General features: G+C 51.0%; 3 protein-coding genes across 3 annotated transcripts; 2 read left to right on the top strand and 1 right to left on the bottom strand.

Moving 5' to 3' along the window:
• Positions 1–12100: 12100 nt before the first annotated feature.
• Positions 12101–16799, bottom strand: ERICH4 (glutamate rich 4). Its single transcript, XM_058529392.1, has 2 exons — positions 13931–16799; positions 12101–12818 (listed from the first exon to the last, which is right to left on the bottom strand). Exons 1-2 carry the CDS (start codon positions 14261–14263, stop codon positions 12585–12587), a joined length of 567 nt encoding a protein of 188 aa, XP_058385375.1. The 5' UTR covers positions 14264–16799; the 3' UTR covers positions 12101–12584.
• On the top strand, positions 16618–21932 carry DMAC2 (distal membrane arm assembly component 2). The gene is made up of 6 exons (XM_058529391.1): positions 16618–16652; positions 17840–18036; positions 19065–19145; positions 19917–20053; positions 20163–20325; positions 20716–21932. The coding sequence occupies exons 1-6, from the start codon at positions 16635–16637 to the stop codon at positions 20864–20866; spliced, it is 747 nt and encodes a 248-aa protein (XP_058385374.1). The 5' UTR covers positions 16618–16634; the 3' UTR covers positions 20867–21932.
• A 1615-nt stretch (positions 21933–23547) lies between these two features.
• On the top strand, positions 23548–26550 carry B3GNT8 (UDP-GlcNAc:betaGal beta-1,3-N-acetylglucosaminyltransferase 8). The gene is made up of 2 exons (XM_058529389.1): positions 23548–24692; positions 25117–26550. The coding sequence occupies exon 2, from the start codon at positions 25148–25150 to the stop codon at positions 26339–26341; it is 1194 nt and encodes a 397-aa protein (XP_058385372.1). The 5' UTR covers positions 23548–24692; positions 25117–25147; the 3' UTR covers positions 26342–26550.
• Positions 26551–26746: the final 196 nt, after the last annotated feature.

Genomic DNA, 26746 nt, shown 5'->3' with positions numbered 1-26746 from the left:
CACTTAAGCTTGTGACAATCTTCTGTCCTTCTCCAAGATCTATCCATCTTTTACACAGGCCAGATGGTAGAGTTGAATGGGATGTGGTGAGAATCACCACCCCTGCATCCTTCATAGGATCACACCCCTGCATAGTGTCACTATGTCCTTCATAGTGACACTAATCTGTGCCATTCCTCCAGGAATGCCATATTTTTGGATTACTCTTTTCCCAGATAGAGGCAGTTCCAGTGGCTTCCACTTGGCCTTTCCCCCATAATAGCCCTCACTCCATGGCTCAGGGAACCAACGTGGGGATTCTGCCAGAGGCTGAGTATATCTGTTCCAATTGTGCATTCCAGATCTGGGGAAATAACCACAAGATCAGTTTAGGGACCCACCGAACCCACTGTGAGATGAACCTGAGCTCAAGCTTCACTGATCACCTGACGTCCATAAGAACCTACTCTGACTGGTGGATGACAGTGTCTTTTGGGTCTCCTAGAATTACTATCAGTTCAGAGCCAATGTCTAGTAGTCCCCAAAACATTGATTATTTCTTTCTTCCCAATGCACAGTTATCCTCATAAAAGGCCACAGGTCTCTTGAGGGGAGACTGGGAGAAAGATTAACAGTATAAATTTTTGGTGGTGTAGTGGGGTCCTTCCACAGGGGGACCCAGCCTTCCCTTCATTCAAGGGGCTCTGCGTCTATAAATGGCTCAAGTCTGGGCATCGATTGAGGGGCCATGACTTTCTGTTTTATGATGCAGGCTAGACTTTTGTTCATTTGACCTACAACTTGTCTGCTTACACAGATCAGGTAAGAATTTACCAGGCTTCCTATATACTTCACTTCTAGGAACACCATGATCAACTAGCGAAAGCCATAGGTCTGTGAGTCAGACTATTCTGGTTGCTGCATTGACTCTGCTGTCCATCACCGTGACCTTGCCCCCTGCCTTTGGCAGTTGAGTGCCGTCTTCTGTTTCTGCCACTCCAGAATCAAGTTCCTCCCATTGCATTTAGGTTTCCCAATTCAGTGAGTGTAAGTCCCGAGTCTCACTGTAAGGTCTGACCTACAGAGAAGAGCTATCACAGCGCCCTTCAAGGATGCTGGGGCTCCCTCACAAATTTATTTCTCAAAGTTATGGTGAAAGATATGTCTTCTGGCCCCTCCTAGTGTTGATGAGTAAGTTTTAAATGACAAATACGCTCTTACATTTCAATCTCCCTAAGCCTCTGAATTCTTTCCTCTGTAAAGATGGTCCCCAACTTATGATGTTCCACTTAAGATTTCTCAACTTTATGGTAGTGAAAAAGTAATATGCATTCAATAGAAGTCGTACTTTGAACTTTGAATTTTGATCTTTCCCTGAACTGGTGATATGCTGTGTGATTCTCTCTCTTGATGCTGGGTGGCAGCAGCAAGCCACAGCTCCCACTCAGCCTCATGATCGCGAGGGTGAACAACCGACACACTTACAACCATCCTGTATCCAAATAACCATTCTGTTCTTCACTTTCTGTACAATAGTCAATCAATTACATGAGATAGTCAACACTTTGTTATAAAACAGGCTTCGTCTTAGATGATTTTGCCCAACTGTAGGTTAATAGAGCTGTTCTGAGCTCCTTTAAGATAGTCTAGGGTAAGCTATGGTGTTTGTAAGGTTAGGCGTATTAAATGCATTTTTGACTAATGATATTTTCAACTAACAACGGATTTATTGGGATGTAACCACACCGTTAGTTGAGGAAGATCTGTACAAACCTAGACAGAACTACCGTTTCTAATATACTCACTGTGAGCCACCTTTTGGTGTGTGTTTCATCCAACAACCAATGGAATAAATGAAAAGCAATAAAATTAATAAAGAAAGTTAATGTATTGAGGTAGATGAGGAAGCCATTTGGGTTTAAAACTGATTCGGCCTGAACTTATTTTTCCAGAATGGCCCGATATGGCCTATCAAGCATGCATCATACATCTGATTTAAACATTAAACAGTATCCCAAAGCAAAGAACCCTTCTCTAAAGATAGGGATGAATGCCTCCCTCCCATATCATGATTTTTTTAAAGATAAGCTTTCCTTCCCAGAAATCAGGGCCCAATTAACCTTCTGTGTGAAGCAAAACATCTTGTGATTGTAGTAAAAGAGAAAAAGAAGTATTCCTGTCATGTTGGTGTAGGCTTCAAAACGGTATATAACCACGCTTGTTCACCTCACTTCTCCAGAGTGCTTTCTTCCCTGGTGGAGATTGTGCTTCCAGGCTGTAGTCCTCAGACTTGCTCAGATAATAAACTCACCCCATTTTTAATCTATAGGTTGATTATTGGTTACTTGCATCAACACAACCAACTAAACACTTAAAACACTTTCTAACTCCCTGAGCTGCAACATTAAATGCAAATCTCTGCTTAGTGAGCATAGATCAATAAATTTGACCTCATCCAAATTTATTTTCCCTCCACCATTATCCCACACACTTAGTGTCCTTTCCCACACATTTGCTAGGTTTCTGTTTGTATAACTTATAAAACTCAAGTAGTTGCTTTGGAGTAGCACATCTCCTCATGGGTCACACTTTGCACCGCACCTTTAGGGGCCTGCTGGGACTTGAGTCTAGTTCTAGGTCCAGAAGCAAAGAAAGGTGATGGGGAGTGGCTCTTGGGGAGAATCAGCACTGTCTTTCATGGCAACTGCATCAGGGAAGGCAGCCTCAGGGAAAAGCAATACCATTTCCTCTGGCAATGCAGGGTTAACCCCTCAGAGTGGGATGGAGAGACCACTTCCATTGGAGGTGGGGCGGCCTCTTCCACTGGCAAGGAAGCCTCATCAGAATTTAGGAGCTCAATGTCCACAGCTTCATCAGGGTCTTCCCACATGTCTCCATTCCTACTTAGAGGATCCCATTCTTCCCCAATCAACACCCTCACTTTGACAGTAAATACACTGAGAGGCTGAGATACACTGAGTCACAGGATGGGATTCTGCCTGTGATTTTCAGCAACCTCAGCCCCACCTGTCGCTACAGGAGATGAGAATCTCCTTCAGGGAACACAGAAGCTTTCAGGACATTTATGTGGCACTTGAGCTTGGAATTGGAATCCCTGAACTCATATTTTCTGTCACCACTGTGTCTAGTGATATTAGGAGCAACAAGCCAAACTCATCATATTTGTTATTTCTTCCACAAATCCTGGAAAGTATCATATACACCGTTGCCTATCTCCTTACTTCCTATGAGTGGGGGATGAGGAGCATCCAGGGGAGATATGTTGTGTATCTCTACTGCCAGATCATGCCATGGACTATCAGTGCTCTCTTCACTACTGGAAATAGAGACATTAGCATCATTAAATCTAATCATATTAGAGAGCCAATGCCAGAAAACCCAGAACCAATTCAGAAAACTCATCCTTAATATTCTGTTCCTCTAGAACCATTTTCGGTCACAAAATCTATATTAGTCAGCTCAGGCTGCCATAACAAAATACCATACACTGGGTGGCTTGAACAACAGAAATTTATTTTCTCACAGTTTGGAGGCTGGGAAGTCCAAGATCAAGATGCTGGCCCGTTTGGTTCCTGGTGACAGCTCTCTTGCTGGCTGTAGAAGGCCACCTTCTGGCTGTGTGCTCACATGGCCTGTCCTTGGTGTGTGCATGCAGAGGGAGAAAGAGAGAGATTTCTTATAAGGAAACCAATCCTATCATGAGGGCACCACCTCATGATTTATCTAACTCTAATTACTTCTCCAAGTCAAACTCCACATCAGCCAACACCTTGATCTTGAACTTCCCAGCCTCCAAAATGAGAGAGAATAAATTTCTGTTGTTCAAGCCACCCAGTGTATGGTATTTTGTTATGGCAGCCTGAGCTGACTAATACATCTTGGCACCCTGTGGTCCAGTCAAGTTGACACCTAAAATTAGCCATCACATTCCCACTCCTCATTCAGGTTTCAGCCTTAATGGTCTCAGTTCAAGAGAACTTCCCTGAACACACAAGTCATTCATTCATTCATTCATTCATTCAGCAAAATCTTTACTGAGTACCTACTGCATGCCAGGCCATGGTCTAGGTGTGATGGATACAGCAGTAAACAAAATGTAGAGTTTCCTACTTTCCAAACTTTGACATTCTATTTGGCTGAGGGAGAGACAATCCACAAATACACACTATCAGGGGTAATTAAATAGAGTCAGGGAAAAGACACAAAGCCAACATTACACTTGTTTACATTAAATGTTGCATGTGGTTGTAGTTAGTTCATTTTCATTGCTGTACAGTATTCCATTGTGCAAATATCCCACCATTTATCTTTTTTATGGGTATCTATTGCTATTTAATAAACTCCCAAATTTAGTGGAATACAGTGCTCTCCAGTGACTCTGTGAGTCAGGATTCTGACAGAGCACAACTGAGGTGGCTTCTCTCTGCTCCACGATGTTTGAGGACGCAACTGGGATGAAGCAAATGGTTGGGATTGGAAGAGCTGGGGCCCAAAACTCTACATCTGAGATGGCTTCTTCAATCTGGTGTCTGGGACCTCGATGAGTATGGTTGGAAGGCTGGGCTCAGCTGGGACTGTTGGCCTGAACACCTACACGTAACCTCTCCAGCACGGTGGTCTTGAAGTAGTTGGGCATGGCAACTCATGTCTTTTATGATGTAGCCTGGGAAGTCACATTGTGTCACCTTCTCCATATTCTATTAGTTTTAGGAGTCACACACCTGCCCATATTTAAGAAGACAGCACATAGACCCCACCTGTCAATGGCAGGAGTGGCAAAGAATTTGCTGCCATATTTTTAAATTGCTGCACCATTCCACTGCTGGTGGGCATTTGGGGAATTTCTAGTTGGGGCTATTCAGATTGGGCTGCTGTGAGTATTCCAGTGCCTGTGTTTTGTGAACACATTTACGTCTTTCTTTTAAGCGTATACCCGGGAGTGGAATTGCTGGTCATAGGGTGCATATATGTTCAGTGTAATAGACACTCCTGGAAGGCTTTCCAAAGCAGTTGTGCCCATTTACACTCCCACCAATCATATGAAAGTTCTAGTTGCCCCACATCCTCAAGTCTCAATATTGCTTGTATATTTGTTTGAGCTTAATTATATTTTCATGTAAGAAAGTAATGACGCTTCTGTCTTTCCCTGCCTGTATTCATTTCCTGTGGCTCCCCCAGCAAATCATCACAAACTTAGTGGCTTATAACAACACTAATTTATTCTCTGACAGTTTTGGAAGTTGGAAGTCCAAAATCAAGTTGGATGTTGGCTGTGTTCCTTCTTGAGGCTTCAGTGGAAAAACTGTTTCCTTCCCTTTTCCAACTTCTGGAGGCCACCCAGATCTTGTGGTCCCACATCACAACATTCCCACCTCTTGTTTCTGTGGTCACATCTCTCTCTGTATTTCTCTTATAAGGACACTTGTGATTCCATTTAGGCTCACTTCGATAATCCAGCATAATCTCCCCATCTCAAGGTCTTTAATTTAAACGCATCTGCACAGTCCCTTTTGTCATAAAAGGTAATGTTCACAAGTTCCAGGGATTCCAACATGATATCTTTGGGGGTCTGACCACACTGCCTGTCTCCTGCTCACCAGATCTTGGACTTTCTCCCCTATACTGGCCTCCTGTGTGGGAACAGCGTGTCTCAATGCCCTCTATGAGATCCTACTTCTTCAAGGGGCTTCAAAGCTGGATCCCATCTCCACTCTGTCCGGTTTCTCCCATAGCTGGTGGGGCTGCAGCAGCCTGTGTTGATGCCACCTGGTGGACGCAGGGCACCACAGCAGGTGTGCAGCCAATACAAATATAATGCAAGTCAGGTATGTAAGTTTTAAATCTTCTAATAGCCATATTGAAAAAAAGGTGAAAATAATTTCAACAGCATGTTTTATTTAACCCAGTGTATCCAAAACATTATCATGTCAACGTGTAATCAACAACAAAAATAATGAGTTTTTCCATTCTTTTTTTCATGCTCTTGTTTTTGAAATCTGGTGTGTATTTCACACTTACATCACCTCTCAAGCCACACCAGCCACATTTCAAGGGCTCAGTAGCCACAAGTGGCGAGTAGCTACAGTATTGGACAGCACAGCCCTAGAGGAAGACTGAGGGGCAGGGAGGAGAAATTGAGTGGGAGGGGCTCTGCCATGGGATGGAGCCTGGGAGAGGGGACTAAAGGAGGGGTTGGCCTGCTCATGAGGGTGGGGCCTGGCTTTCCAGACCAGGCCTTGGTCTGGCCACAATACCAGGTTCTGTGCTTAGGAAGGGTGAGGACAGGGGGCAGGGAGGTGCACTCAGAGACCAAGTTAGAGCCCCATCCCTGATGCTGACTTTGGGGACCACAGCCCATGGTGAAGCTCGTTGTACTGATCTGTAAGATGACACCCTGCTGAGGGTTGTGTGTGCTGGGGCATATGAAACCCGCTACCTGGGCCCTTCATAGCTCATGCTGGTGAGAGTTAGCTACTGTGATTGCTGTCTTTTCCGCTTATCTTATCTTGTTTTCCCAGAAACCTCAGCATTCAAACAGCGCCTCACACACAGCAAGTGCCAAGTAAATATTTGTGGAATGAATGAAAAGTGGAGCCCTGGGACAGAGGGCCCCAGGCCCCCAGACTCACCATCAACCTGACCATCTGGGCCTCATTTTCTGAGCCCTGTCTGCCTGCTGGGCACTGTGCCAACCACTCATGAGTTATCTTTGAATCTTCACTCAGCCCTAAGAGGCAATACATAATCATCTCAATTTCACCACGAAGAAACTGAGGTTCAGAGCAGTGGCCACTTGCCTAAGGTCACAGAGCCCATAAGGATCTGGTTATTAGTCCATTGACCTCTGGCCCACAGGGATCCAGGTGCCCATGTCTCTGACCTCTGACCCACTAAAACCCAGTCACTCAATCTTCTGGCCTCTGACCCATGAGAACCCAAGTGCCCAGTCCCCTGACCTGTAACTCATGGAGACCTAGGTACATAGCACCCTGACCTCTGACCTCTAGGACGCAGAGCCTCAAACGTTGGCCATGAGCCGGAATAATCCCAGATGTCTGAGACATTCTAGATGATAGGTTTCTATATTTTCTCAGACCAAGGTGGTGGCAGAGTTGAGGGAGCAGGGACTCAGTGTGTCTGGCACGAGGGGCCGGCAGAGGCTCCCCTATCCCAAACACACAGCCTGTGCTGAGGCAGATGGGTCATCTCTCAGACTCTCTGACCCTGCTCCCATGGGTCATTGGAAGACACTTTCCATTAATATGTCCACATATGTGCACACATGAAATGGGCCTTCCCATGCCTCCCACACATGCAGTCAAGCTGCCTCAAACCACACAAACCCGCTCCTTGTCTGTGTCTCCATACTGCAGTCCCCAGGCCCAAGCCCCTTCCCAACACAGCCCTCTCCAGCAGTCTCTACCACCTGTCTCTTGCCTCCTGAGCCTCTTTCTGACCACCTCTCCTCCCTCCCCAGAGCCATGCCCCACTCCAGCGCCAGCCAGCCCAGCTGGGTCTCTCCACAGAAAAACACTTGATTTTTTGAGATATAATTCACAAACAGAAAATTCATCCTTTTAAAGTACACAACTCAGTGGTTTATAGCATATTCACATTGTATAACCATCACCACTATCTAATTCTAGAACATTTTTGTCACCTCAATAAAACCTCATATCCATTAAGCAATCATTCCCCATTCACTCCTCCCCCCAACTCCGGGAATCTACTAATCCAGTTTTCCTATGGATTGGCTTCTTCTGGACATCGCAAATAAATAAAATCATACAATATGTGGCCTTTTGTGTGTGATTCTTTCATTTAGCATAATGTTTTCAAGGTTCATCCATAATGGAGCATGGATCAGTACTTCATTCCTTTTTATGGATGAATAATAATCCACTGTCTGGATACATGACATATTGTTTATCCATTCCCCAGTAGTGGACATTTGAGTTCTTTCCATTTTTTGGTGTTCGTGCATAACGCTACTATGAACATTTGTGTATGAGCCTTTGTGTGGGCATGTGTTTTCCATTCTTTTGGGTAGACAGTTAGGAGTGGAATTGCTTGGTTATATGGGAACTCTATGTATAACTGTTGGACAAACTACCAGACTGTTTTCCACAGCAGCTGCACCATTCTACATTGCCAACAGCAACACAGCAGAGTTCCAGTTTCTCCACATTTTCACCAACACTTGCCATTTTCCTTTTTTTTTTTGTGAGGAGATCAGCCCCGTGATAACATCTGCCAATCTTCCTCTTTTTTTGCTGAGGAAGCCCAGCCCTGGGCTAACATCCGTGCCCATCTTTCTCCGCTTTATATGGGACGCCGCCACAGCATGGCCTGCCAAGCAGTGCGTCGGTGCGCGCCCAGGATCCGAACCGGTGGACCCCGGGTCGCCGCAGCGGAGCGCGAGCACTTAACCGCTTGTACCACCAGGCTGGCCTCATTTTCCTTTTTTTGGATTATAGTGGTCCTATTAATTGTGAGATGGTATCTCATTATGGTTTTAATTCGCATTTCCCTAATGATTAATGGTGTTGAGCCTCTTTTCCTTTGCTTGTTAGCCACTTGTGTATCTTCTTGTAGACATTTCTATTTTAATCCTTTCACCATTTTTTAATTAGACTATTTGTCTCTCTAGGGCTGGATTATAAGAGTTCTTTATATATTCTGGACACTAGACCCTTATTGGATGTATTTTTGCGATTTTTTTCCCATTCTATGGGTTATGTTTTTACTCTTGATAGTACACTTTGATGCACAAAGTGCTAAATTGTGATGAATTCTAATTTATCTATTTTTTTTCCTTGGTTGTTTCTACAAAACCACCACTTTAGACCCCTCTATCCACACTCCACACAGCAGCCAGAGGGAACTTTCTAAACTTAACTAATGTCCCCTCCTGCTCAAAACAGTGCCATATGTATAACTTAAGACAGTGCTTCTCCAATCAAATATGCAGAGGAAGCACCTGAGAATCTGATTAAATTCAAATTCTGATTCGGTAAGTCTGGGATGGGACCTGGGAATCAGCATGCCCACCAAGCTTCCAGGTGATGCTGTGACAATTTGTGCTTTCTGAAAATGACCACAGCAATTTTTCCTGTCCCACATACTTCCAGAACCTTGCACTCCCCCACAAAGAAATGGAGCCCATTTCCCCTTCCCTTGAACTTGGGCAGCACTTTGTGATTGCCTTAACAAGTGGAATATGGGCGAGTGATCACATGGCTAATGAGGCCTGGTCCTACAAGGTGATAAGGCTGCTGCCTCGCTCTCTCTGTGCGACACTTGCCTTTGAAGCTTACCCACCACGCTGTGTGAAAGCCCAACCCAGCCACGTGGAGAGACAACACAAAGAGGAACAGAGGCCCCCAGCCAGCAGCCAGTGTCAACTGCCACACAGGTGAGTGAATGTGCCTTCAGATGATTCTAGCTGAAGCTCAGTAACTCATCATGGAGCAGAGATGAGCTATCCCTGCTACTGCAGAATTGTGAGAAAAATAAATGTTGCCATTTTTTCAAAAGAACTGAGTTTGGGGTTGTCTGTAATGCAGCAGTGGACAGCCGTAGCAATGCTGACACTGCTGGTCCATGGACCACACTTTGAGTAGCCGAGGGTTGGGTCACCAGATCACTTGCATGTGCTGTTGTCTGCTTGTTACACTCTTCCCATTCTTCCTTTTCTTGGCTCATTTTTACTTATTCCTTCAGTTCTCCTCTGGGAACACTTTCCTGATGTTTCAGGCTGGGCCTGTTGCCTCATCTGAGTCCCTTCAGTCAATTGCGCTCCCTCATCTCAGCCATGACCCCTCTGCCTGGCAACCCCATCCTGGCCCTAGTCATCATGGCTGTTCCCATGTGGTGAGGGGTTTCTCCCCCTCTGCTGGCCTGAGAGTTCCAGGAGGGCAGGGCTGATCCTGACTTGGACATTGCTGGACATTGCTCAGTCAATGTGCTGCTGAGGACCGTACCAGTGGGGCTGGCCACATCCACCATAACTCCCTGAGTGTCTCCCATAGATGTCTCCTCTGTGTCCCAGGCCATGGCTGAAAGCAACTCCCACCCAGACATCAGGGGCCACCCCCCATGCTGTCCTTGAATAGTGAGCATTCCCTCCCACAGCACCCCCTCCAAGTCTCCTCTCAGTGCCTCTCTCACAGGAGTGAATCAGACCTTGTGGCCACGGACCCCCACTTCTTCAGCCCTCATGACTCCCACAGCCTGGATGTAGCTGCCCCCAGCCTCCTTCTAGAGTGCAAAGTGAGGGAGAGGAAGCTCTGACCATTTGCACACTCTTGGGGTGTCTTTCACCTTCCCTGGGTGGTGGGGTTGGACTTCCAACATCCTCTCCTGACTCCCAAAGCAGAGGTCTCAGCAGCTGCAGACCTGGCTAGGGTTGGCAAAGAAGGACCCATTTGGGGATGGAGCCTGAACCCCTAAGCCCCCTTACACATACCTCCAGACTTGGGAGACTCCACTGGACAGAAAGCAGCAGGCTACTTTTGCTGCTGTTGTTGTTTCTGCGTGTGGGGAAGCTTAGCCATGAGCTGACATCAGTTGCTAATCCTCCTCTTTTTGCTGAGGAAGATTGGCCCTGGGCTCACATCTGTGCCCATCTTCCTCTACTTTACATGGGACTCCACCACAGCATGGCTTAATAAGTGGTACGTAGGTCCACGCCTGGGATCGGAAACTGCGAACCCCGGGCTGCCAAAGCAGAGCACGCGAACTCAACCACTATGCCACCGGGCCAGCCCTAGCAGGCTGTTTTTGAGGAGGAAGTCCCCACAGACAGGGATGCAGCACCTCTTCTGCCAACATCTCACTTCTCTGGAAACATCTTTATTCCCAACTAGACAGTGCTTCAATGAAGCATTGCAAATATGACAGCGTGTGTTTGTCCTCACTGGGAGCAATGGGTTAATGAATGTCCAAGTGTCTCCCCTGAAGAGGTGTCTCTCCTCAGCCTGGACCCTCCATCTGCTGACTCGAGCATCTTTTCTGCAAACGCGGACCTGGGCAATAGTCCCATGTGCAGCCCTGCTTCTCCTCTGCAGCCATCCGCAGTACCAGCCTGTCTCCTGCAGGGGGAGCTCTGACACATTTGCATCACATCCGGGAACATCCATGAACCCTCACTGCTCATCTGCTCACACCCACATGCCATTTCAATCGTCTGAAAAGGTGCTGTGCGATAGAAACACAATGGGAGCTACATGTGTAAATTTCTACCAGGCATATTTTAAAATGTAAAAATAAACAGATGAATAAGCACAGGAAAAAACACTCAACATTACTAATCCTTAGGGAAACGCAAATCAAAACCATAGTGAGATACCACCTCATGTTCATTAGGATAAAAAAAAAAAACAAAATTGTTGGCAAAGATGTGGAGAAATTGGAACACTTGTGCATTGCTGGGGGGATATAAAATGGTACAGCCCCTGTGGAAAGCAGCATGGTGGTTCCTCAAAAAATTGAACAAAGAATTACCATACAACCTGGCAATCCCACATCTGGATATATACCCAAATGAACTGAAGGCTGGAACTTGAACAGATGTTTGTACACCCTAGTTCATAGTTCATAGCAATGATATTTACAGTAGCGCAAAGGTGGAAACCCAAGTGCCCCTTGACAGATAAATGCATAGACAAACAGTGGTGTGTACATACAATGGGATATTATTCAGCCTCAAAAAGGAATGAAATTCTCACACATGCTGCAACATGGATGAACCTTGAAAACATTATGCTAAGTGCAATAAGCCAGACTCAAAAAGACAAATGCTGTACGGTCCCACTCATAGGAGAGTCCCAGAGTATCAGATTCATAGAGACACAAAGTGGAATGGTGGTTGCTGGGGGGTGGAGGAAGGGGACTGGGGAGTTGTTGTTTCACGGGTACAGTTTCAGTTTGGCAAGATGACAAGAGTTCTGGAGATGGATGGAGGACATGGTTGCACAACAATGTGTATGTGTTTAACACTACTGAACTATACACTTAAAGATGCTAAAAATGACAAATTTTATGTTATATATATTTTACCACAATAAAAAAATTTAAAAGAAACAGGTGAAATCAGTTTTAGTCATATTTTTATTTATCCCAATATACTCGAAATACTATCATTTCAATATGTAATTAATTTTTAACATTATTGAAATGTTAGATTCTTTTTATCATTCTAAGCCTTTGAAATTTGGCATATATGTCACACTTACAGAGCACCTCAATAAGGGCTAGCCACATTTCAGGGGCTCGATAGCCATCTGCCCGCTCTCCATCATATGCGCAAAGACCCACATCTCCTCTGCAACCCACCTGCGGCTCCTCTGCAAATATCCCTAGAGTTTCTCTGCCAACTTCCCACATCACCTGCAAACACACCCACAGCCCACAGGCCACCCCTCAATCTCATCTCAGACATCTTCAGGGAAAGCACTTGCTCAAGGAACAGGAGTTGACTCCAAATCACCATTTACACTTGATTTGACCTGCAAATCCCCCCCTCTTCCTTGCATAAACTTGCATCTCATTCCTGTGTCCATCGGAAGCACACTGGCAGGGCCTCAGATGGTCATCTCAAAGTCAGGGAGGCGGTGAGACTGGGTGGGGCAGGAGACCACCAGCTGTCCTTCCTCCTGCTTCCCCTCGGGCTCTTCATCCTCCTCCTCCTCCTTCATGCTCTCCTCCTCCTCCTCCTCTTCCAGGAAGGTGACCAGTTCCTCCCGCAGCACCCTCATCTCCAGCCCTAGGCTGCACAGCTGGCCCAGCAGCTGGACATCCACTCGGCGGAGGTTCCCCTGCCAGTGGGAAGGGCGAGTCATGGGCATCCCACGAAAGAGGGAAAGGGCTTAGGCTGCCCCCTTCCAGAACTTGGGTGGGACCAGGTCCCAGCTCAAGTCCTGACAAAGATTCTTTGCTTGACCAAACATTAGTCAGGCTCCTGAACCTTCTCCTAGGCCCATCTGCACACCTCCTTGCCAAATCCACTTTTAGCAAAAATCCCCTATCCTCCCCATCTGATCACCCCCCATATCTGATCAGGTTCCTCACCCTCCATCATCCACGGTCTGATCACCTGGCCTACCTCCACCAAGAATCCTGTTAGGTCATTTTACCAGAATTCCCCGTAATCCTGATGTGTCCTCTTAGTTATTTTCCATCCACTGACCCCACCCTGCTCCTTGGCTATAAATCCCCACTTGCCCACGCTGTATTCAGAGCTGAGCCCATTCTCTCTCCTCTACCCCAAAATCTCATCATTGTGATCCCTACAGCTAAGGCCTTACCATCCTTAAAGGTGTCATAAATATTTTTTCTTTAACAATCCAGGCCCACAGCACCTGGCCAGGGTCCCCACTGTGTCCCTTGACCCTAACTGCCATCCTGCTTCTCCCAGTGTCTCTTGATCTCTGCCTCTGTCTCTGTTTGTCTCTCCATTTCATTGTCCCTCACTGTCTCTACCTCTCTCTCTGTGTCTCTGAGTCTTAGTCTCTTCATCTCTCTTATTATGTCTCCCTCTCTTGTTATCTATCTGTCTCTCTGTCTCACTTGTCTGTCTCTGTCTGTCTCTGTTTCTCTGCCCCTGCCTTTGTCTCCATCTCTCTCTGTCTCTCAGATTTAATCTGAATCTCTCTGTGTCTGCTGCTGCTCTCAATCTCTGCTTTCCATCTCCTTCTGGGTCTGTCTCTGTCCCTCTCTACTCCTGCCTCCCACTCTTTGGGTCTTTCTGTGTCGCTGCCTGTCTCCATCTCTTTCTCGCTATCTGTCTCTGCCCCTATTTCTCCCTTCCTGTCTCTCAATGTTGGTCTTCAATCTCTGGCCCCTTCTATTTCCATTCATTCCCATTCATTCATCCATTCTCTCTCTCTCCCCAACCCTCATCTCTTTCCCCTCCAAACCTCTCACTCACCAACTCCTCCCAGATCCACAGCAGACTCTCCCTGGCACCTTTGGTGTCTACCGCTGGGCACATGAGGGTCTGCCCAGCCCTCCCCACTGGGGGGATGCCCCTCAGGGCCTGGGGAGGTGGGCCCAGTCCCGGGGGCACCAGTCCAGCCTGCCAGAGCTGCCTCCACAGCTCCATATCTCTGAGCAGTGGCAGCCAGGAGCAGGAAGTAGCAAGGTCCAGAGTGACCCAGTCCCCTGGGGAGCTGGGGGTTGGGGAGAGGAAAGGGTAGGGCAGAGGGGAGGCTGGGATGGCATATCCCAAAGTCCATTCTGCAGTGAGAATCAGCAGCCTCATGTGTTTCTCTTTTCCTGTTGAAGTCCAACCTCAACTGTGCTCACAAGGTTCCCACCACAGCCCAGCTGGTGGAGGTCAAATTCCACCCGTCCCTGCCTCTGCTCAGGCGTGACCCCTCCTGGGTGCTGATGTCTGTGGATGCCTGGCCTCATCTCATCCCGCCCTGTCCTCGGTCCCTCCCACTGCTCCTCAGCCTCTTCTGCTGCCTTCTTGTCCATTTGGCCTCTAGTTTACCCACAGCTTGGTCCTTGCCTGTCTTCTCCTCTTGGGCCATCCCAGGGCCCCCCAGCCAGTGTGCCTGAGGAACCAAGGGTGGCTTCCACAGAGATGATCCCTCAGCTGGGATGCCTCAGTCTCTAGGCTGCTGACCTACCGGGGAACAGCCAATTCTGCTGAGCACAGACTTGTCCACAGATATTGTCACTATCAGCGTGGGCCCTGCCATGGAAAAGGCTGGAACACACTGCGGGCCTCACTCTGCTAGAATCAGTCTTTCAGGCTCAGGGTGTTCAAATTCCATCTATGTGGCAATGGCTCCCAAGTCTCTGACTCCAGTCCTGACCTCACTCCTGAGCTCCAGATCCTACTCTGCATCTCCACGTGGATATCTCAGGCATCTCAAGGTGAATATACTCAAGACAGAAATCTCAGTTGGGACCTGCACCACTGTATTAGTTTCCTGTTGCTGCTGTAACAAATTATCACAAACTTAGTGGCTTAAAACAACACAAAGTTATTATCTTACAGTTCTAAAGGTCACAAGTCTAAAGTGGGCCCACAGGGCTGGGTTCCTTCTAGAGGCTCTAGGGGAGAACCCATCTCCTAGCCTTTCCCAGCTTCTAGAAGCCACCTGTATTCCTGGGTTCATAGCCCCTTCCTTGCATCACTCTAACCTCTTGCACCTCTCATCACGTCTCCTACCGACTGACCCTCCTGCCTCCATCTGATAGGACCCTTGTGATTGCATTGGGCCCATCCCAATTATCCAGGAGAATCTCCCCATCACAAGATTCCTCACTTAATCACATCTTCCTTTTACCATATAAAGTAACATATTCACAGGGATCAGGACGTGGATATTCTGGGAGGGGCTACTATTCAGCCTACCACACCAGCCCTTCCAAACCTGCTACATTCCCAGTTTCCCCAGCTCCATAACTGGCATCACTATCCTTGTTCGTTTCTCAAGCTATTGGCTCAATCTTCAAAATAGACTCATAATCTGAGCACTTATCACCATTTCCATTGCCCCATCCCTGCTCGTGTCCCCATTCATCTCTTGCGTGGACTATTTAAGTAGCCTTTTTGCTACTCCCAGCTTCCTCCCTTGCCTTCCAAGGTCTGTTCTCCACCTGACAGAGATGATCTTCAGAAAATGTAAATCAGATCATGACACGCCCCTGGGAATGCAACAAAGCACAGTCAGCTTTCTGCCCACCTCTCTGACCCAGTCTCCTCCCTCTCTCCTCAAGCTGGTTCCCACCTCTGGGCCTTTGCACTGGCTATTACATCTGCCTGGGACACTTTTCCTCCAGATCTTTGAATGACTGTTTCCTTCCTAGCTTCACCTTCACTTAAATGTCACCTGTTCTGAGAGCCTTTGCTGATGGCCCTACCCCCCAGTCACTCCCTATTATATTGCCTCTTTTTATTTGCCTCTTAATGAATACTATTTGAAATTATCTTGCTTATTCATTTGTTTCTTATCCATCCTCTCCCTGCCTGGAATGTTCACTCCCTGAGAGAGGGACTTGGTCTGTCCTATTCACCATAGTAACCTCAGCACCCAGAGCAGTTCCTGCCACGTGGTAGGAGCTCAATAAATACTTGTGGAATGAATGAATGAATAATTATATCCTCAAGGCTTCACACTGAATCTTCACGCTGAGATCTAGCCTTGAACTCCAAACTGAAACCACGAACACATCACAATACTAGTCTTGAGAACTCATCCCCCGTCTCCTACCCTGAAATCTAACCTCACCACCCCCTTGACCTTTCCCTTCCCTGACCCGGGCTTAAAGAAAGACGCAGTCAGTTTCTCACTCTCCTTCCGTGTTTTAAGGAGCTAGCCAGTGAGAGCTGAACGAACACGGAAGCTCAGGGGCCCTGTGAGCACAGTCGGAGGGAAAGAAGGTCCTGTAACAGGAAGTATAGCCCACCCTCTCCTAGGCAAAGGCTACAGAGTCCCATCTTAAGGCTCATGGAGAGGGCACTCCCAGCAATCCCTAAACCCGAGAAGCGTAAAAAGTGCGTGCGCCTTTAAGAGGAGGGTTGGAAAACAGAGGGGGCGTGGACATAAAAGAAGCCTCAGCCTGGGCCAGGTGGGTGTAATAAAACCGGCCCCTTCCGGTTACGTAAGCCTAGCAAGATGGCGGCGCCCAGGGCGGTAGGTGACCGGAGCTCCTGGACTCCCAAAATTGAAGTCCGCTCTGCTGCCTCTGCCTCCAGGGCCTCTGTCGGCGCCCAGGGATCAGGAAGCGAGAGGGAGCAGGAGGCCTCTCCCGCTGGGCCTCGCGCTGGGACGTAGACGTGTGGCCCTTGGGGGCCGGGAAGTAGCCGTGGTGGTGGCAGAGAAGCTTTAGAGAGGCGGGGACTTGGAAGGGAACAACCAATGGGGAAGCAGGGAGTGCGTTCGGGAGGTGACGCATCAGCCAATCGGCGCGAGGGATCCTACTGCGGGCGCAGGGAGTCATGGGCGGGCGAGAGTGGGTCCTTCCTATCAGGCAAGAGGGTTTAGAGGGGATTGGCGGAGAAAGTGTGCTTTGAGGTCCAAGAGTAGGAGACCAAAGGATACAGGTGAGGGAAACTCATAGGAGAGTTAGGAATTTTGATGGAAAACCAAAGGGATGATGGGGGGGTTGGGGGGACAGGAACCAAGAGGTGAATTGGCGAGTTCCAAGGGAAGGACCTGGGGGAAGTTAAGGGGAGCATTCGCGATTTCGTGGAGAGAATTCGGGAAGAATTGGGTAAAATCAAGGAATGGATTTAGGGAAAATTAAAGTAAGAAGTGGGGAGCTAGAGGAATTTTGGGGGAAAATAAGGATTTGGGCAAAATTATTCGGAGAATTTGGTTAAAGCCAAAAGAGAAATTTGGGCAGGCTAAGAGAAGACTTTGGAGGGGAAATTGGAGGAAGAGTTTGGGGGCTTTAAGAGGTTAGTTAAGGGTGGTTTGGAGAGAAATTAAGGTTATATTTTGGGAAAAGAAACGGGTTATTCAGGCAGACTCCAGGGAGAATTGGATAAAATCAGGGGAATAATTTGTAGGAAATTAAGAGGTCAGATAATAGAGGTCTTGAGAGAGAAAAATAAGGGTTGGGGGAGAATTTGAGAAAACCAAGAATGTTTGGCCAAATCAAAGAGAGAATTTAGGGTTCATTAAGGGGGAGAACTTGGGTAAACATGGGGAAATTTGGGGATCCCAAAGGCAGCATCTGGAAGTTCTGAAAGGAGAATTTAGTGAGCTGGGAAGCATTGGGGTAGTGGGGGATTCGTGGAGCAAGATCGGGAGGATCTGGGTCTGTCTCTCACAGGAGGCTCCAGGCTCAGCCCCTCATCTCCTCTCCTCCTCCCCAGTTCCTGCACCTGGCGTCCTCAATATGGAAATGGGGTCCCAGGGACATCCGTGGCCTGAGCAGGACAGTGGCCCCAGAGGGCAGTCAGAGGAAGGGGAGGGCGCTGCTCCAGTTCCTGGCTGACCACTTCTATGATGTCGAGGCTCTGAGGGAGTATCTGTTCCGAAAGCAGGTGTTGAAGGTGCACCAGAAAAATCGGTGAGAACTCCTGACCTGCAGGACTCTGGCACTCAGGCCGCACTAGGCAGAACCCAGATTCTGCCCTTGCCACTCCCAGGCAGCCCTGTGGTTTCCAGTACCAGCCTTGCCGGCTTGCATCTTCATCTCCAGCCCACACCCTTCCCAAGGACTGCAGCTCACACAGGCAACCTGCTGCCCACCATCTCCTCTTGGAGGTCTAGACTGGCACCTCAAAAACTCTGCTCACCCCCAAGTGTTCCCCATCCCAGTAAACAGCACCACTGCCCACCCTGTCTTTCAGGCCAGATTCTAAAGAGTCATCCCTAATTCCTCTCTTTGCTTCTCTGCCCTCCACATCCAGTCCATCAACAAAATAGACAACATTACCATTTTGCTTAAAACCCCACATTGGTTTCCAATGGCAACTAGAATAGAAGCCAAACTCTAAGGCCTAAAAACCTAGTCCCTACTGAGCTTCGGGACCCCTGCCAGGGACTCCCCTCACCCCCGCCAACATGGCATCCTTATTGCTCCTTGTTCAATCATCCTCATCTGAGCCTCTGAGCCTTTGCACTAGCTGCTCCCTTGGCCTGGCAGGCTTTGCCCTTACTTCTGCATTCCTTCTCACCACTCGGATCTCTGCTCAAGGGTCACTTCCTCCAAGAAGCATTTCTTAACCCCCAAACTAAATTAGCCTCCTCCATCCCCACCCCTGACCCGAACCACTCCTGATCAGTCCCTGTGTTTTATTTTCATCGTGGAATTGATACTGTCTGCAATTGGCTTTTACTCCCTGGTTTATTTTCTGTGTCCTCTGTAAAATAGCTTCACAAGGGCAGGGACGGTTGTCTGTCTTTGTCACCACTCTCCCGGTGCCCAGCACTTAATAGGCACTCAGTAAATATTTGCAGCCTGACTCTGTCTGTCTGTCGCCCCTGTCTGTCAGCCAGTCCTGGTGCTGTGGACTCTGACCCTCTCAGCACCGGGGCATAGTGATGGGTGCAGTGCTCCCCAGGCCTTACCCTCGGCTCCTGTTCTCTCGGCAGATCCTTCACCCACATCAAGGAGCAATACGGCCCGTACATCGCAGGTGCCTATTTCGTCCTGAAGCAGGGAGGCGCAGTCAAGTACGACAGCAAAGGTGTCAGAGGGGGCCTGGGGGAGGCGCTAGAGTATCTCTCTAAGCCCTGGGCTCTGCAGTCAGACAGGCTTCCCTGTGAGTCCCCTGCTCTTTGCCCCCTGCTGGCTGTGTGACATGGGTCTTGTTCCTGAGCTTCAGTCTTGTCATCTGTAAAAAGGGATGGTAGTTGTATCTAACCTACAGGGTTTGCTGTAAAGTCTCAGAGACATTTGCAAACTAAACACTTGGAACACGGCCTGGCATAGCATGTGTGCTCAATAAATGTGTTTCTCTTCTTTCCTCCTTTCTCCTTCTTCCCTTTGGGGTGTTTTCCTCTTTATTTTTCTTCTTTTTTGAAAAACACAATTCATGTAGATTTCATCTACTCCTCATCTTGCTTCTGATTAAAATTTTCACTGGGTTTGAGCACTTCCTCCAGCACCTTCCTTAGAAATGGTAGACTTGTCTGAAAATGTCTCAGCTTTGGCCCATCTGTGAGGATTCTTGTATTATAGCTCTTTTCTCTTATGTTATCAGTAATCTTTCTGGCCTTCAGCTTCCAGGTCTGTAAAACTGACCAAACATTCCATCTTGGATGGGATGTCAGGGGTTCCCATGAGACCAGACATGTAAAGCCCTGAGTACAGGGCCTGATGTGTAGTAAGTGCATCAGATGCAGTACAATCATCTTATTGTACGGGGCCGGGGAGCATTCTCGAGAGCCTGGAGACCTGGGGAGGGGTGGGATACCCTGCTGACACTCCGTCTCCCCTTCCAGGTTTCAGGGCCAGGAGTGGATGCAGTCAAATGGGCGTGGCCGCTTCTCTCTTGACTTCTTCAAGTTCCAGGCAGTGCCTGTAGAGGCTGTCGATGCCAGTGGCTGTGCCATCAACTACCAAGGCCTGGACAACCTCTGTGAGTGGGGTGGGGCGGGGTGGCATGGAGATGGGCTAGGCTCTGCGTTTTCCCTTTTGTGGTGGGCTCCAGAAGGGCCCTCGGTGCCATCCGCCCTCTCCCCCTACAGTGGCCCTGAAGGAACTCCAGTCCCTGTCTCTGCAGCGCTGTCCCCACGTGGATGACTGGTGTCTCAGCCGCCTCCACCAGCTGGCTGGCTCACTGCAGGAGCTCTCGCTGGCCGGTTGCCCTCAAGTCTCTGAGCGGGGCCTCGCCTGCCTCCACCACCTCCAGTGAGACCTCAGCACAGGCTGGGCCCCAAGCCGGGGGCGGGGGCACTGCTGGGTGGTTCCCTGTATCCCCTGCCTCCATGACAGACCTCGAGTGTAGGTGCTAGGTCAGCACGGATGAGCAGTCGCAGGGAATCTCTGGGAGAGTGGAAGGACTCCTAGTTTTTCTTCCTTTTTGTTTTAATGAAAACTCCATGATATTTACACTGCTGCAGAACAGTAGGAGCCAGAGGTGTCTGTTTGTAACTGACACAGTGGATTTCATGTACTTGGACAGTTGAAGGTTTATTTTAGGAAGCTAGGGGTTGAAGTGGGGACTGGTGCACCCCCTGCTCACACTCACACACAGATGCCATCCTCACGCGGGCCTCCCCTCTTCTTGCCTCCTCTCAGGAAGCTCCGCAGGCTGGACATCTCAGACCTCCCTGCCGTGTCCAACCCGGGCCTCACTCGGATCTTAGTGGAGGAGATGCTGCCCAACTGCGAGGTTCTGGGGGCTGACTGGGCCCAGGGCCTGAAACTGGGGCCCGAGGAGCAATCTTAGGACTCAGCCAGCCCCATCCCTGCCCCCCCCCCCCATCAAGCTGGATCTCAGCTGGCCTCTGCTAGTGTCTGACAGTTCTCCATACTTCTGGCTTTCAACTGGGTTCACTCCACGTGGGGGTCGGGGTGGGATGAGGGGTGTGGCACTGGCAGGTCAGGGGGAAGGAGAGCATGAGGTTGGGGGCCCCACCTCGGGGGCTCTGGCTAGCTGTGCCCTGGGTGGAAGGTCACCGCTCCTGTCACCCTGTCAGGCAGCCCTTCCTACACTCTCCTCTCCTTCCCACTTCCAGTCACCTCCTCCTCTCGCCTCTTCAGGCCTAGGGAGGTCAGGGCTTGGCTGTAAATAGCCCGGGGAGCTGCACTCGCTCTGGTGGTTTCCCCACGCCTTGCCCGCTGCTATGTCCAGAAACTCTTCTTTTGACTTTTGTCAACAGACTCCTCTCAAATTATCCTCATTTGAGTGTGTAGCTGTTTCCTCCTGGGACCCTGACTGATACGGGGGTGCTCCTGGCATTTTACAGTACGGTTCTTCCCTGTGTGGGTCGACTCAGCTCCCGCGGGCTACAGCATCCTGGCCCACACTCACTCAATGCCGGTAGCACCCCAAGTCCCGTGGTGTTCCCACTTATCGATTTATGGACTCTATCAGCTCCAAATTCAACTTTCTTGTTTGCTCTGTGAAAACTGACCTGGGCCTTGGAAATATTTTTGCTTCGCTGGCATGAGAAGGTTGTCAGTAGAGGGCGCTCGAGAGACAGTACAGGAGGAAAGGCTTTTGCTTCCTGGTTCTGATTAGGCGCGCTCGCTCAGGCTCCTGCAGTGTGTGTGTGGCTTCCCCAGCACCTGGCTCCTGAAGTGCCAGGTGGTCAGCAGCTTCCCCTGGCACTGCCCCCCAGGCAGTTTCACGGAGGAGTGCCTCCAGTGAGGTACCTCCCTGTGAATGACTCCACCACACCCCAGGAGGTGGATTTCCAGTAAATTCCAAGGCACCTTACCAGTGAATCCCTTGTTATTTCAGTTTGCTGTTAAAGTTAATAATTCTTCATATTAAACTTTCCCTGCTCAAATTACTGTGTGCTTTACCTCTCCTGATTGGATCCAGACTGACACAGCATTGGCATCTGGAGTGTTCCAGGAGAGACTCACAAAGGTGGGATTTGGGGCTTGGTTTGGTCCTGCCTTTGGCTTGAGCACAGTGCTGAGCTCCTTGGTGATGGGAAGGGATATCAGAAATCCAGGGCATGCAGTGGCATCACAATCAAGCTGTCACCTGGGGTCATCTGGTTGGACCCAGAGGAAACACGATCTCAAACTCCCAAGTCACTGTGAACCTCCCTTACCCATGTCTGAGGAGACCACCAGCCTTCCTGTGCTTGAAAACCCTGTGATGGCCTCACCTGGGGCAGATGCCTTGCAAGGGGGTGTCTGTTCTTCTTGAGACTCATCACAGGCACCCCCTGCTGTCACTAGACCCATAAATACCTCGGGTCAAATTTCAGCATGCTCCAGGGGACAGGTACTCACCAGCACCCAGGAGGGAACAGCTTAAACCCTGAAAGAATTGCAAGGCTTGCAATATGTATGGCAGAGACCTGGGGACCCCGTGCAGGAGTGGGTTCTGAGGGTCTTAGACCAATGAGGGCAGATAGAACACTGGATGGGGCCAAGTTCACTGGTATGCGGGCACTTACTAGAGACTCTGGCTATAATGAGTTAGCCAGTGGAGCAGGGGTGGTTCTGACTGCTTTTCTGGTTGGCTGACTGGAACTTGAACTCAACAGTGGCCTAGGATTATCGAGGCGAAAAGCCAGAACCCTGGTGCAAACTGGAGAGGGGGATCCAAAGGCTTAGGGAGGCAGGAATGTTGGGTTGGGCTGATCATGTTCCACCCGCACATCCACCTCCACCTCTGTTCCACAAGAAGGCACCTCTTGAATCTTTCTAGATATTCACCTTTCCCTGTTCCAATTGCTGTGTGGTTTCTCTCTCCTGATTGGCCCCAGAACAATGCACATAGCAACCAAAACTGTACCCTCTGGGAATTCCAACCTCCCCCAGGAGGGGCAGTGTCATCGCTGGTCAAGAACCTCTGCACCCCTAGAGAAGTGAGATGAGCCAGGACAGCTCAGGGGGCCTTGACGCCCTCTCCCAGCCCCAGGGGGAATGGGGAAGGGCGGGGGGGTGGGGGGGAGGATGGAAACTCCTCCAGGGGTACTCAGGCGCCTGCCCCCAACCCCTCTAGCTTTTATTCCATTGGCATGCACCACTTCCTCTGAACTCTTCCTCCAGCTGCTCCCATGGGCTCCATTATTCAAACTTGGGGAGGGGGCGGGGCGGAATCAGCACCAGACAGATCATCAGCTGCTGCTGACTGGGTTCCTGAGATGATCCGGACAGTCCCTCCCCAACCCGGGGGGGATAAAGGGGTCAGCCCAGGCTCAGTGGGGGACTCTTAGTCCCACCTCAGGTTCCAGAAGGTCTAGGATGAGGAGGCCCCACCTGCCCGCCTCCCCAGACAGCTGATGCAGCCCCAACAGCAGAGGCCTCGGGAGGGCAGGGGTGTAAACACACAGGCAAACACCTCCTCTTCCCAGGGGGCCGGATGTGAGTGTTCCTGGAGTCACTGAGAAGCTGTGGGCGGGGCCAAGGCCCCAGGGCTCGGCTGGCCTGGGCTGGAGTAGGGAACCGGGTGGGGACGGATTCCCGTCCTGCAAGGCTGGCAGCCCATGCAAAGGGGATGGAAGAGATGCAGGGGTCAGTCCAGCTCCGAGAGCTCCCGGGGCCAGGACCCTGTCACCCTCTGTTGCCCTCTGGCTTGGCTCCCCCTCCACCTACCCCTTCCTCATCCATCTCATCCTCTCCCACTCCTTCCTGGCTCCCTTCCCTGCCTCTCCGAGGGTGGCTCTCTGTTCGTAGACTCCCTCCTCTCTGCCCCAACCCTCCACCTGCCTCTCCAGATCTGTCTTCCTCTCTACCCTCCCTCCCCCATGGGGGCTTCCCGGCCACCCCTGATCTCTTGCTCACTGTCTCCACTCCCCTCCTCCTCTTCTGTCTCCACCTTCCCTGTCCTCGCCATCTCTCTCCCTGCAGCTCTCTCCTCTTTGCCCCCAAGTCTCCGTCTCCTATCTCTCCTCTTTCTTCTCCCTGCCTGCCCCTAAGGTCTCCCTGGCTGTCCCTCCTTCTCTACAATGTCTGTCTCTGTTTCTCCTCCTCCTCCTCCTCCTCATCAGCCTCCTTCCCCACCCCCACCCTGACTCTGGGCAGCCACAACACTCTCCCCCGCCATATCTGGCAGGACTGACCCATTCCCTCTCAGCACTTTCACCACCACCTCCTCCCGCGGCCAGGCGCCAGCCCCTCGCCTCCAGGCTTTGCCACTTTAGGACTCTGCCTGTCCCTGGGCCATTCTGACACCACCCAGCCCACTTGGCCCTCAGCCTCACCCTCCCTCAGACTTTCTCTCAGGCCCCTGGTTCTCCCTTCTGGAGCCTCTCTGGGTCCCCCGTCTGTCTCGGCAGCCACCCCTGCATTTTTCCCACTGTCTCACCAGAAAACCAGCCATAACATGCCAAAGCCCCAGCTCTCAGATTTGCCTCTTCCCCTCCTCCTCCCTCTCCTCCTCCCTCAGCCCCGCCCAAGCCCCTCCCGGCCCCTGGGGCCCTCCCAGCCTCCTGCTCCCCTCCCCTCCCCGCCCCTCTGGACTGGCTGGGCTGGGCTGAAGAACAACGACTTCACCACCGCACCGACTAGGGCAGAAGGGCGGGAGCCGAGGGAGGGCTGGACCAGAAGCCCTGGGGTGCCAGAGCTGGCGGGAGCCGGACCCAGAGGTAAAGAGGAGGGAGCAGATCCCTGGTTCCCCGGTCCCTGGGGTGGGGACTGTGGGGGCAAGGGAGGCTGGGTTTCTACGGAGGTGAAAGGAGCTGACCCCAGTGATCCTGACTCCCGGTGAGGGGAATGAACTGGGGAGTGGAGGGGATTGGAATGGCAGAGTCCCTGGTGCCTGGGGTGGGGTGGGAAATAGGTAGACCTCCAGGGTTTCTAGGAAGGTGGAAGGAGTGGGGCTGAGAGTGGAAAGAGCAGGGTGTTGGAATGGGGTTGGAGCAAGGATTCCTAGGTCCAGGAACAGGGAAGAGTTGGGTCCTCGGCTGAGGGGTGGTTTAGGGTCTGGGAGAGAGAGAAGCCATTACAGGCATTGGCGGGGACTGTGGGGGCCCTCCCCACACCCCAAAGGCCTCTGTGGCTCCTTTGCAGCTTCTGTAGCCACCCGTCCCTGGGCCAGGTCATGCGCTGCCCCAAATGCCTTCTCTGCCTGTCAGCGCTGCTCACGCTCTTGGGCCTCAAAGTGTACATCGAGTGGACTGCCGAGTCTCGGCTTAGCAAGGCCTACCCAGGACCCCGGGGCACCCCGCCAGGCCCCACTCCATCCAGCCCTGAGCCCACCCTGCCGGCTAACCTCTCAGCCCGTCTGGGTCAGACTGGCCCACTGCCCTCGGCTTACTGGAACATGCAACAGTGGCGGCTGGGGGCCCTGCCCAGTGGGGACAGTGCTGAGGCGGGGGACTGCCGGGCTTGGGGGGCTGCTGCTGCCGCCGAGATCCCCGACTTCGCCTCCTACCCTGAGGACCTCCGCCGCTTCCTGCTGTCAGCAGCCTGCCGAAGCTTCCCACGGTGGCTCCCTGAAGGTGGCAGTGGCCAAGTGGCCAGCTGCACAGATATGGATATTCCCTACCTGCTGTTGGCTGTCAAGTCGGAACCAGGGCGTTTTGCAGAACGGCAGGCTGTGAGGGAGACGTGGGGTGGTCCGGCTCCCGGTATCCGGCTGCTTTTCCTGCTGGGGTCCCCAGCAGGTGACAGGGGGCCTGACCTAGGCTCCTTGGTGGCCTGGGAGAGCCACCGCTACAGTGACCTGCTGCTCTGGGACTTCCTTGATGTCCCCTTCAACCAGACGCTCAAGGACCTGCTGCTGCTGGCCTGGCTGGACCGCCACTGCCCCGGCGTGAGCTTTGTCCTGCAAGCTCAGGATGACGCCTTCGTGCACACCCCTGCCCTGCTGGACCACCTGCGGGCCCTGCCACCCAGCTGGGCCCGAGGCCTCTACCTGGGTGAGGTCTTCACCCAGGCCAAGCCCCTCCGGAAGCCTGGAGGACCCTTCTACGTGCCCGGGTCCTTCTTTGAAGGTGGCTACCCGGCCTATGCAAGTGGGGGTGGCTATGTCATCGCTGGGCGCCTGGCACCCTGGCTGCTGCAGGCAGCAGCCCGTGTGGCACCCTTCCCCTTCGACGACGTCTACACCGGCCTGTGCTTCCGTGCCCTGGGCCTGGTGCCTAGGGCTCACAAAGGCTTCCTCACAGCCTGGCCAGCAGACCGCACCGCTGACCCCTGTGCTCTCCGAGACCTGCTGCTGGTGCGGCCCCTTGGCCCCCAGGACAGCATCCAGCTCTGGAAACAGCTGTGGGACCCTCAACTCCAATGCTGAGCCCTCTGGCCTGGGCCCTGGGTGGGGCCTCTGTGCCTGCCCCTTGCTCAGCCTCTCCTTCTAGGCTTTGGTGTGAGGAAGGAGATCCTAGAATTGCACAGCCTGAGTCCCTCCTGGGCCCCCCCAGGCCAGGAGGCTGGGCAGCAAGAAGAGGCAGACTATTTCTGTCTTACTTTTTGTTTTTGAAAAATATGCACTGCCTGCTCTGAGGCCTAGAGTTGTCTTTGCACCTGAGGGGCCCCAGAGAAGTTTAGAGAGCAGAATTCAGCCACACCCTGAGCTCCACACTCAACACCCTCCCCACCCTGACTGGGCAGGGCCAGCTCCAATGGCCTACTGGTCACCTTGCTGGACACCAGGCTTGCCCCGTGCTATGGGAGAGCAGGAGACCATCTGTGGAGGATC

The sequence above is a fragment of the Diceros bicornis genome, chromosome 34, assembly GCF_020826845.1.
Source record: "Diceros bicornis minor isolate mBicDic1 chromosome 34, mDicBic1.mat.cur, whole genome shotgun sequence".
Classification (NCBI taxonomy): domain Eukaryota; kingdom Metazoa; phylum Chordata; class Mammalia; order Perissodactyla; family Rhinocerotidae; genus Diceros; species Diceros bicornis.
Note: the sequence above shows the minus strand (reverse complement) of the source record. Positions and strands in the feature narration are given on the sequence as shown.